Genomic DNA, 12481 nt, shown 5'->3' with positions numbered 1-12481 from the left:
ACAAAACACAATTCATTGTCTTTCTCTCATCTCACGCGACCCCCCCAAACGAACCTATCCATTACAGTAAACAGCTGCCCACTCTCCCTAGTCCCACAAACTCGCTGCCTCGGGGTAATCCTTGACACTGATCTCTCCTTCAAACCACGTATCCAAGCCCTTTCCACTTCCTGCCGCCTTCAACTCAAAAATATTTCATGGATCCGAACATTTCTAAACCAAGAATCTGCAAAAACCCTAGTCCATGCCCTCATCTCCCTCCTCGACTACTGTAACCTCCTGCTCTGTGGCTTCCCCTCTAACACTCTCGCACCCCTCCAATCTATGTTAAACTCAGCTGCCCGACTAATTCACCTGTCCTCCCGCTATTCTCCGAGGCCTCTCCCCTCTGTCAATCCCTTCACTGGCTCCCCATTACCCAAAGACTTCAGTACAAAACCCTAACCAAATACAAAGCCATCCACAACCTGTCTCCTCCATACATCTGTGACCTCGTCTCCCGGTACTTACCTACACGCAACCTCCGATCCTCTCAAGATCTCCTTCTCTACTCTCCTATCTCCTCTTCTCACAATCGTATACAAGATTTCTCTCGCGCATCACCCGTACTCTGGAACCCTCTACCACAACACATCAGACTCTCGCCTACCATCGAAACATTCAAAAAGAACCTGAAGACCCACCTCTTCCGACAAGCCTACAACCTGCAGTAACCACCGATCGACCAAACCGCTGCACGGCCAGCTCTATCCTCACCTACTGTATCCTCACCCATCCCTTGTAGATTTTGAGCCTTCGCGGGCAGGGTCCTCACTCCTCCTGTACCAGTTATGACTTGTATTGTTCAAGATTATTGTACTTGTTTATACTATGTATACCCCTCCTCACATGTAAAGCGCCATGGAATAAATGGCGCTATAATAAATAATAATATAGCTAATTTTATGTGTATATATCGATTCTATTCTAACCTGTGAGTGTGGTATTACTGTGTGCGGCACATGAATTGTCGGCTTTTTTTTCTCGCACCCATAGGCTTGAATTGGCAGGCTCCGCAGTCTTTCTGACAATGGCAGCATGCTGCAGGTTACACACGCACTGAATACACCCGAGAAAATAAATATGCAGGCGCGCCGTCTCTCACCGCCATGCATATAGGACGCTGGGCTAAGCAGCGCATGCTCTGTGTATGCCACTGGCTATTTATTGACTACCAGGCGTGGCTATGGCGGCTATTATGCAGGACAGCACAGCAACGTCACGTGCTGTCCTCAGAGCCGGAAGTAAAGGTACAGGAGCTTTGTCGATCAACCTATCGCTCGAACTCTCGAGGGGCGTTCCCCTCCGCGGGTGCGGCTTCCTAACCTCATAGCTGTCGTCATCGTGTCATGTGCTGGAACTCCCTGAGTCAGGTGATTGGCTGATTCAGCAGTGACGTAGGGCAGATGTAGCTCGCTCCACACGGAAGTGGAAGAAAACCCGAGGGTGTTTATACACACCCGGAAGTAGGTCCCGCTGCAGTGCCTTCTTCTTAGCGGATGCGGTGCAGGCCAAGTTGGCATAGTACACTGATATTCACGGGCCACCCGGCGAGGGGCTGAGGGGACATGGCTGCCAACGGTACTTTACAGGTAATCCTCTTACTGGCGAGGGGCGAGCGAGCCGTCACATGTCCGGCTCCTGGAGGGGCTGTCACAGGTAATGGGTGAGGTGTGGGGAGACGTGACAGGCTCTGTTCACATTTCTGGCCTGTAGTATACAATGGTGATCTGCGGCTGGCCTGGCACAGGGAGGTAATGATGGGGCCTGACCCCACTGGCGGTATCCAAATGACTGGAATTGGCATGTACATGGCCCAATCTGTCAGCCATTGTGATAACCTCAATGAACGCAATGAAAACCCTGCAACACGCTAAACCATTGATGTGTGCAGCGGGCAGGGTTGTGCCAACCACTTCAGAAGGGGGTGATGTTATGATAAACATTGTGCGAATAGGGATGTATTGGAGGAGCAAAACCAAAGGATCCAGACTGCTGTTTAGGGCCCCGTTGTTTCCATGGTGCTGAACGTGAGGAAGGGGATACATCTACTATATAATTGTCTAAGGGTCACTTCCGTCTGTCTGTTTTTCTGTCTGTCTTTCTGTCACAGATATTCATTGGTCGCGGCCTCTGTCTGTCATGGAATCCGAGTCACTGATTGGTCGTGGCAAAACGCCCACGACCGATCAGCGACGGCCACAATCCGGCGGCAGTATGGCCGCTCCATACTCCCCGCAGTCAGTGCCCGCTCCATACTCCCCTCCAGTCAGCCCTCACACAGGATTAATGCCAGCGTTACAGGAGCGCGGTGTAACACACTCCGGTTACGCAGCTATTAACCCTGTGTGACCAACGTTTTACTTTTGATGATGCGTATGCAGCATTAATAGTAGAAAGATCTAATGTTACAAATAAGAATAATTTAAAAAAAAGTTATTCTCACCCTCCGACGTGTCGTCCTGTCCTCGGCAGTGCAAGCGGCAGGTTCTGGTGGCAAGGATGGTATGCGAGAAGGACCTGCCATGAGGTCACGGTCATGTGACTGCGACGTCATCACAGGTCCTGCGCTCATACCAACCCTGGGACTGGAAGCTGCCGCATGCACTGCACACAGGCGCCAGGACTACAAGGGGCCCTCAGAAGGTGAGTATATGTTTATTTTTTTAGCCTGTTACACACGTGGCTCTGTGCTGTATACTACGTGGCTCTGTGCTGTATACTACGTGGCTCTGTGCTGTATACTACGTGGCTCTGTGCAGTATACTACGTGGCCATGCATATTCTAGAATACCCGATGCGTTAGAATCGGGCCACCATCTAGTACAAAATATAAATGACAGTGAACAAATAATGATAGAGTGGGACAGAGGAGAGGGGCCCTGCCATTGTAGGCTTACGTTCTACAGGATAATGCGGCAGCTTCGGGGATGGTGAGCGGGGTCATTGCACGCTGTAAGCTTTCTTGAAGAGATGCGTTTTCAAGTGCCATCTCAAAGTTCCAAATGTGGTGGATAATTGGATATGTTGCAGCACAGAATTCCAGACGATGAGATGTATGGAAAAAGTCCTTGAGGCAATTGCTTGAGGAACGTATGAGTGTGGAAGAAGATCTTGGGAGGACCAGAGGGCAGAGGATGGAGTTAAGTGTTCAATAACTGTTGTGCGAAAATATTGCCCTTGTGAGTGAGCCAAACAACTTAAGTCTTTTTTTTATTTTTATTATTCCTTTGTCACATTTATAGGGCACACCTGTTACATATCGCTGTACAGTGGGTGTTTTTTGGGGGAAAACAGCCGAGTGTTTCAGCAGCCAATTCACAGGGATGATTAGTTGACTGCTAGAAAAATTACGCCGTGTTAACATTTGTGTTGGACACTCTGCGCACTGCGGGGCTTTTTTGTTACTTTTTTTCTGGTAAAATAGTAGGCGGCCAAGAGATCCAGATAATTGATTTAGATCTGTCGGGGGCTCCTGGTGTCTGCTAGCATGGTGAAACAAAACTGGATTTCTGCTGATGTGAACAAAGTCAACTTCTGGGGTTATACAGTTGAGATACTCATTTAAAAACGACTTGTCACTTGCTATAAATCATTTTTTTTTTTTCCTGGTGTTTTCCGCAGTTTGGCGATGTTTGTATTTTTTGCTCTTCACCTCTCCGTTCCTCAGGTATGGCATCTTCCTGACTCAGTGTGTTTTACTAATGATTTTGCCCAAGTGTGAATGGCCCTGGATTCATGAAGCCTGTCGTTTTGCATTCCAGTTTTGATGGATGATGCACTACAGAAAAATGTGCCATATTCATTTGAACTCCTGCTCCTCTTAATTTGATGCATCTTTCAGCTATGGTGTCCCACTGCAAAAGAAAAAAAATAATAATTTGTGCCATATTTATGGTGTATATTTTGATTAATTTGTTGGCTGTATGCGTCAGCGCTCATCCCCTCTCGAAAATATGAACATTTCTCATAAAGCTGCCCAGAACAAGTGTAAAAACACCAAAAGTCACAACGTTTTAGTGCAACTGAGTTGCAACTGTTTTTTTCCAACTGTTCAGCTTTAAGCAAGAATTCTGCTGAAAACTGAATTGGGGCCTTTATATAGAGGTTAAGAGGGGCCATATCTCAGGAACAGATGTGTAGGAACAAAAAACAATACCGCTCTAGTTGGGAGAAGGTGTACGATGTGGGCTCTGCAGCTGAGCTTGCCCAATTTCTGGCAGTTGACTGTTTTTCAGCCATCATCTGCCTCTAGCAGCAGCGTGTACAGACGAGTTCCACCTGCTGCTGTTACCCTTCCTAAATGCTGCAGTACCCATCTTTGCTATGATTGCTAGTGACCAATTGGTTGATATGGCAGCCAGCGGTTTTACCTGCCATGATGGTGCTCTGCTTAATCCTAGCCTGCGACTGGGCTGCATAGTGGACCATAATTTTTGCTATATACTGCATAGATTTGCGACTCAATCAACAGAACTTGTGAATACCCTGCGCTGCAAGGATTCACCGTTTTTGAGCCTTGAATAGTGGAGATGTATATGAGTTATGAAGAAGCAGTCTAATGGATGTGGCCTTGCTCCGTACATGTGTATTGAGCGAGGCCGTGCCCACTAGCCTGTCTTTGGCCAGTAGTATGTATAATGCATATGTACCCGCCAGTAGAGTTGAGCAAATTTGTTCGGATTTGGTTCCGAATACGATCGGCATCGAATATTGTTTTGCAGTATTCGTTGAACACAACTGAACGTCATTAGAGTCAATGGGAGTAGAAATTACCGATTATGTTCAGAACCAATCATCAATACATTAAGATTCTGTGACCAAATTTGCTCAACTTCACCCGCCAGTCACGACTCAGAAACTGGCGAATCCTCGCAGCATGTGTACGGCTACCATGATGACCCATTGGCAGCTCACAACAGTTTCATGGGGTTGAGGGGCACTGAAATGGCCACCTAGGTCGCAACAATTAAATGTTGCTGTTAGAGATTGATTGGTATTTAAGTGGTTAAACAGAACTGATTAGAGCTAGTACCAAATACGGCTATTAGTCAGGTGTTGGCAGTATAACACTGCTGTAACCTACTTGTAATGGAGCAGTCTCCGTTCTTGAGTGTGTTTTATTCACCCACACCTGACATGTTAGATATACATACAGTACAGAACAAAAGTTTGGACACGCCTCATTTAAAGATTTTTCTGTATTTTCATGACTATGAAAATTGTAGATTCACACTTTTGGCATCAAAGCTATGAATTAACACATGTGGAATTATATACTTAACAAAAAAGTGTGAAACAACTGAAATTATGTATTATATTCTAGGTTCTTCAAAGTAGCCACCTTTTGCTTTGACTGCTTTGCACACTCTTGGCATTCTTTTGATGAGCGTCAAGAGGTAGTCACCGGGAATGGTTTTCCAACAATCTTGAAGGAGTTCCCAGAGATGCTTAGCACTTGTTGGCTCTTTTGCCTTCACTCTGCGGTCCAGCTCACCACAAACCATCTCGATTGGGTTCAGGTCTGGCGTAGCACCCCATCACTCTCCTTCTTGGTCAAATAGACCTTACACAGCATGGAGGTGTGTTTGGGGTCATTGTCCTGTTGAAAAATAAATGGTCCAACTAAACGCAAACCTGATGGAATAGAATGCCGCTGCAAGATGCTGTGGTAGCCATGCTGGTTCAGTATGCCTTCAATTTTGAATAAATCCCCAACAGTGTCACCAGCAAAGCACCGCTACACAATCACACCTCCTCCTCCATGCTTCACGGTGGGAACCAGGCATGTAGAGTCCATCCGTTCACCTTTTCTGCGTCGCACATACACGGTTGTTGGAAGCAAAGATCTCAAATTTGGACTCATCAGATCAGACCAAAGCACAGATTTCCACTGGTCTAATGTCCATTCCTTGTGTTCTTTAGCACAAACAAGTCTCTTCTGCTTGTTGCCTGTCCTTAGCAGTGTGGCATTGACCTGGTCTTTAATCTGACCTGCTGTTAACCTGCGATTTCTGAGGCTGGTGACTCGGTAAACTTATCCTCAGAAGCAGAGGTGACTCTTGGTCTTCCTTTCCTGGGGCGGTCCTCATGTGAGCCAGTTTCTTTGTAGCGCTTGATGGTTTTTGCCACTGCACTTGGGGACACTTTCAAAGTTTGCCCAATTTTTCGGACTGACTGACCTTCATTTCTTAAAGTAATGATGGCCACTCGTTTTTCTTTATTTAGCTGCTTTTTTTTCTTGCCATAATGCAAATTCTAACAGTCTGTCCAGTAAGACTATCAGCTGTGTATCCACCAGACTTCTGCACAACACAACTGATGGTCCCAACCCCATTTATAAGGCAAGAAATCCCACTTATTAAACCTGACAGGGCACACCTGTGAAGTGAAAACCATTCCCAGGAGAGTGATGGGGTGCTACGCCAGATGACCTGGCCTCCACAGTCGCCAGACCTGAACCCAATCGAGATGGTTTGAGGTGAGCTGGACCGCAGAGTGAAGGCAAAAGGGCCAACAAGTGCTAAGCATCTCTGGGAACTCCTTCAAGATTGTTGGAAGACCATTCCTGGTGACTACCTCTTGAAGCTCATCAAGAGAATGCCAAGAGTGTGCAAAGCAGTCATCAAAGCAAAAGGTGGCTGCTTTGAAGAACCTAGAATATAAGACATATTTTCAGTTGTTTCACACTTTTTTGTTATGTATATAATTCCACATGTATTAGTTCATAGTTTTGATGCCTTCAGTGTGAATGTACAATTTTCATAGTCATGAAAATACAGAAAAATCTTTAAATGAGGTGTGTCCAAACTTTTGGTCTGTATTGTAAATACATACATACATACATACATACATACATACATTATAATATCACGTCAGGAACTATTAAATCGTCCTGAGAGGGACACTAAATTAAAAATAAACTTCTGAAACATAAGTAAGGCACTCTGGCATTATTGACATATAGGTTTCTGTATGTGTATATACACATATTATTGTATCATTTTATTGCGCATGTGCAGACCAAGGAACTAGGTCTTTACTACTATACAAAAAAAAACAACAAAGCTTGCAGGGTGCTGATTTGGTCAACAAAATATTTGTAATGTGTATAGCTACTACAACTAGGAAGTGGGGCGCTGAGTTTCACGATTACACATGTCATAGTAGCTTCATGTTGACTGGGAATTGTAGACATAATGTTGACAAACATCAACACTTGGCAGATGCGGAATTCTGGTAGCCAACACTGCAGGTGACAAATCTTGTTTTAAGTAGAGGTATCCGTTCTGGAATAATGAACACATGCATTTAACCTTCCAGGCTTCATAACCAGAGAATGGTGACACCTGGGCCTCATCAGTGGTCCAAGTCCATGGTAAAAATGAAAAATATTCTTTTAGCATATGCTAGTCTGGTTTGACTTATAGACCAGTGCAGAGGTGGGAAACATTTTTTTTTTTTTCCCTGCCAAGGGCTATTTGGATATTTATACCATCATTCAGGGGCCATGCAAAGTTATCAACTTGAAGAAAATCCTGCTACATTTAGTCAAACATTTAATTAACTCGCCCCTGATTTGTTTGCTGTAACTGCTTTTCTTTGGTGAGGCATGATGTTAGGCGATATGGATGATGTTGCTACTCGAAACTGCTTTTCCAGATTTGTGTCAGTCTGGAGCGAAGTTGACTTTGTGATAAGTTTTGTAAAGAACTGCCAGCAGTAAGTTGTACCGAACACAGATGTGTTTTACACTTCATGTCTCATCACAGTGGTAAATTTGTCACTACTCATGTTATACTTATAGAAATATAGCTGTGGGAGGTCTGCTGTATACATCACGTAGGAGACAGAGACTGCTCTATATACCTCACGTGGGGGACTCTGGGGTTGGTTCGTACGCAGTAGCGGCAGCCCAGTCTTCTGTAATGTCATCTGTGGGATGAAAGCGCATCGCACACTAACTCCACCCACAAGGTGCGTCTTGACCCTTACCAGGACGTAACCCTTCATTGCACTTCTGCATCGTTCATCGCTGCATGCTTGCAATGCAAGAAACGCTGCGGTCCCCAGAAATAGGCCATCACACGCCAGAGGTTCCCACACCTAAACTAGTGCATTTAAATAGTAGGCAGCTTGTATACCTGCTGTGTAGATGAAAAAAGGTAAAACTGATGTCCAGAAAAAGAAAAAAAAGTGGCACTCACCATTCGTATAAAACATTCTTTTATTTCATTTCTTTAAAAATGTTGCAGTGAGAGAAAGGATAGGCCATTTCATGGGACAATGACTGTTTGTCTGCGCTTCAATGTGTACTACTGTGCATTTACAATTCTGCAATACGTCCACCCAGTTTATCAGAATTGTTCTTGTCATTGATTCTTTTGATGCAATGGGACTGGCTTGACAAAAAAAAAATGTATGCGAAGGGTCATTCCATGGTAACTTACGTACATTCACAAGCCAAAAACTGGCTAGAGACTGTTCTTTGAATGCAGGCACAAAAAGGAGTGAATGTATAGTGTACATTAAACTATTCTCAATAGATTTTAACAGCTGGATTTTTCAACAATAAAGTTAAATACAAAATACAGCGTTATTACTTGGTAACTTACACTACAAAAAAAGGAAAGGCAATTGTCTTTCATGAGTCTGCCATAGTTTCTGTTCTGGTAAATAGGGGTGAAGCACTATTTTTATTGTATTAAAACACCATAGTCCCAGCAACTTTATAAAATATATTTTAACCTCTCAAGTTAAAAGCAACAGTTTTTATTATGAGAAATATAGATAACTTGCGTTACCGCACAGTATAGTAACTTCCGTTACTAAGCTGATGGTAACTTGCGTACAATATGTTACCATCCATTGGATTAAACTTATTGTACGGTAAGTTACCATCATCTTTGTAACGTAAGTTACTATATTGTGTTATAACGTAAGCTACCATGGAGTGACTCCTAAGATCTATGTAGACTATAGACACAAAGAAAAGGCACCAGCAGAAATGCTGTTTGGTCTGCTCTGAATTACAGGCAGTCCCCAACTTACAAACATCTAAGGCTGGTTTCACACTTGCGTTCCTGTGCGCTGCGGATGGCAGCGTACTTCCTCCTTCTCCCTCCGTGAAGCTCCGCCTACTGCCGCCTTTGTTTCCCTGCGTACCTATCTTTAACATTGGGTACGCAGGGACATGCGTTGTATGCGCATGTGTCTGCATGCGGCAATTTGAGGTATGCGACCACCGCACGGAAACGCAAGTGTGAACTCAGCCTAACTTGCATATGACCCCTAGTTACAAACGTTGGGTGTACAAAAAAAAATCTCCGTCCGTCTTCCAGACCTTTTTTTTTTTCCCGCTGTCACTCACTGCGTTTCCAGACTCTTCACTACAAGCCGAGACTTCTAGGCACTTTCAGGTCGGTACTCACTGATGATTGTAAGGTTGTGTTGTCATCTCGACCTTATGACGTGCAGTGAGCTCTGGTTTGGACGCTACCTGAAGTCCTGACCTATAGTGAAAAAGGCATGAGATATGACTCGCCTGACGATGGAAATCGAAAAACGAGATGGCGACCAGCGAGGCAGCAGAAAAGATGGGTATAGGTTAAGAAAAAAACCTGATGCTTTCCGTCCGGTCCCTCTTCTTTCTACTGTCGTGCAACGCATCTACAAGACTTGTGGCCATGTCCAGGTCACTCTGCTTCGTAAGATCGCAACATCGATATTGCAACCTTATGAAATGCTGTAATCACCAAGGCCTGGATGCGACTGGAAGTCCTGGTCTATAATGAAGAGGCCAAGATGGAGCACGCCATGGTGGAAAGAAGACTGGACTGCTGTCAGCGGGGATGCTACAGGTGAGTATTTGGGAATTAAGCTATAGAGCACATCTATTTTGTAGCCCAGGGACTGCCTGCACCTGGATACACTGAGATATTCCAGTAAAGTTTCTGTGGTTGAGGTATGTGTATTGATTCTTCTGTTAGGTCATTCATTTCTTGCATCATTACTGATGCTTTCCTCGTGACTACAGGTGTTTCATAAACAGTGACTTGTACAACAGGCATTCACATGTTTTTACAGCACTTTACCTAGAGACATAGGTCTTAGCGCTGTGACTGTCAGAGATGCAGAAATTCCTCTACTTACAACGTTGTTGTTTTTGGTAAATTTAAACTAATGACCATTAAAGGGAATCTGTCATCTAATTTTGGACCTATAAACTGTGGCCACCACCATCAGGGGCTTATCTACAGCATTCTATAAAGCTGTAGATAAGCCCCCGATGTAACCTGAAAGATGAGAAAAACAAGTTAGATTATACTCACCCAGGGTGGTCACGGTGCGGTCCGGGTCCAGCGCCTCCCATCTTCATGCAATGATGTCCTCTTCTTTTCTTCCTGTTGCGGCTTCAGTGCAGGCGTACTATATCTGCCATGTTGAGGGCAGAGCAAAGTACTGCAGTGCGCAGGCGCTGGGCCTCTCTGACCTTTCCCAGCGCCTGCGCACTGCAGTACTTTGCTCTGCCCTCAACATGGCAGATATAGTACGCCTGCGCCGGAGCCGCAACAGGAAGAAAAGAGGACGTCATCGTAAGAAGATGGGAGGCCCCGGACCGCGACGCCCATTGGACCCGACCGCATCGGGACCGTCCCTGGGTGAACTGAATCTAACCTGTTTTTCTTATCTTTCAGGTTACAACGGGGGGCTTATCTACAGTATTACAGAATGCTGTAGATAAGCCCCTAATGGTGGTGGCCACAGTTTAGAGGCCCAAAATTAGGTGACAGATTTCCTTTAAACAGAAATGAGCAAGTGCCTAGTATTGATAAACCCAGTCCTTCCATATAAAGTAAGAAATAGCTGCTGGAAGCTGTAAATAATTTTCTGAGTTGATGGTTCTTTACCAGTGTTGTACGGTAGACACAATGTACAAGAAAAAAAAAAAGTGAAGCCACCTTCATGTGTTGTCGAAGGAGCAAGTCATTCCAGAATAAGAATCGGCCAGTATAGGATGTGCAGTCCACTGCAGAGAAGCGTAATAATAATCAAACCAGTGCATTCAGGCCTGTTATCTTCATGGTAAATGTTCATTATATATCTGGTTTCAGGTTACAATGACATGGAACTAACCATTGTATATTGTAATTGATGGACAATTGTAGCAGGTAATGGCAAATGAAGCATTTGATGGCTGACACCATTCCTATGCTGCATTAAACGTACCTCTGATGCGACTTGCATTCATATAATCACCTTAGCTGTGTGATATGAAGTCCATGTATATAGGAATTTCTCTGCAGAAGTTAGGAAGTACAAAGGACCCCAAGTGCTGTTGGGTCCTTCTATAGTCCCTTTGATGAAATGTGCAGCAAGACGTGGTTAGGAAAGTCCTGAAAATCAGATCTCTCTTCAGTAATGTTGAGTGTTTTTGTGGCGTTATTAATTTGAGCAATCCTAATAGTCAATTTCAACTATTTCAGTCTTATTTAGCTAATTTGTATATCAAATTTCCCAGAGGAACATTGCATGGCCTGTAAGGCTACGTTCACATTTGCGTTGTGCGCCGCTGCGTCGGCGACGCAACACACAAGGCAAATAGACGCACCAAAACGCATGCAAAAACGCTGCGTTTTGCGACGCATGCGTCGTTTTTTGCTGAAATTTGGACGCAAGAAAAATGCAACTTGTTGCGTTTTCTGCGCCCGACGCTTGCGGCAAAAAAACGCATGCGTCGCACAACGCAGTACAACGCATGTCCATGCGTCCCCCATGTTAAAGATAGGGGCGCATGACGCATGCGTTGCCGCTGCGTCGCCCGACGCAAACACGCAAAACGCTAATGTGAACGTAGCCTAAGTCTCCTCACGCTGGCTTGGCACTCTTCACAAGGAGATGTTACCCCCTTAAATCCAGCCATATCAAACCTTTTGCTTTGCATTTAGGAGAGGCAAAAACCCCGAGACATAAGTCTGCAAATAGGATAAAAGTAAATCTAGACACTAAATCATGTGGCAAGGTTTGTGAAAGGCTCGAAATCGATTTTTATATTTTTATGGTTGCTACCTCCAATAGGTTACACTAGAGATGAAGTCCTCTTCCTCTCTGAAGAGACTAGTTGCATGCAGCATTACATGGCATCTAAGTCTCCTTATGCCAGCTAGACCCTCACCACATGGAGACATTGCCTCCTAGGCAGAAATTGGAGCAGAAGATGAACTATAGAGATGCTATAGAATGATACTATTGGTTCATCATTTTACAGTTTCTTTCATTATCTCTTTTTACAACAGAAAGCTATTGATCTGGCAAGCAAAGCATCTCAGGAAGACAAAGCGGGAAACTATGAGGAAGCTCTTCGATTATATCAAGCTGCCGTGCAGTATTTTCTTCATGTGGTAAAATGTAAGTGTATGGAAGAGTTGTAATATATGTTTTG

At 44.5% G+C, this 12481-nt stretch overlaps 1 protein-coding gene across 1 annotated transcript in view; it reads left to right on the top strand.

The window, feature by feature from the left end:
- Window positions 1–1273: 1273 nt before the first annotated feature.
- The window catches only part of VPS4B (vacuolar protein sorting 4 homolog B), a 30251-nt gene continuing 19043 nt past the window's right edge, over window positions 1274–12481 (top strand). The window contains exons 1-2 of the mRNA XM_069730651.1: window positions 1274–1631; window positions 12336–12447. Of these exons, the coding sequence (XP_069586752.1) occupies window positions 1608–1631; window positions 12336–12447 (136 nt within the window). The 5' untranslated portion in view covers window positions 1274–1607. The remainder of the gene's footprint in view (window positions 1632–12335; window positions 12448–12481) is intronic.

This window comes from Ranitomeya imitator, chromosome 6 (genome assembly GCF_032444005.1).
Source record: "Ranitomeya imitator isolate aRanImi1 chromosome 6, aRanImi1.pri, whole genome shotgun sequence".
NCBI classification, from domain to species: domain Eukaryota; kingdom Metazoa; phylum Chordata; class Amphibia; order Anura; family Dendrobatidae; genus Ranitomeya; species Ranitomeya imitator.
This window is presented reverse-complemented; position numbering and strand designations above follow the sequence as displayed.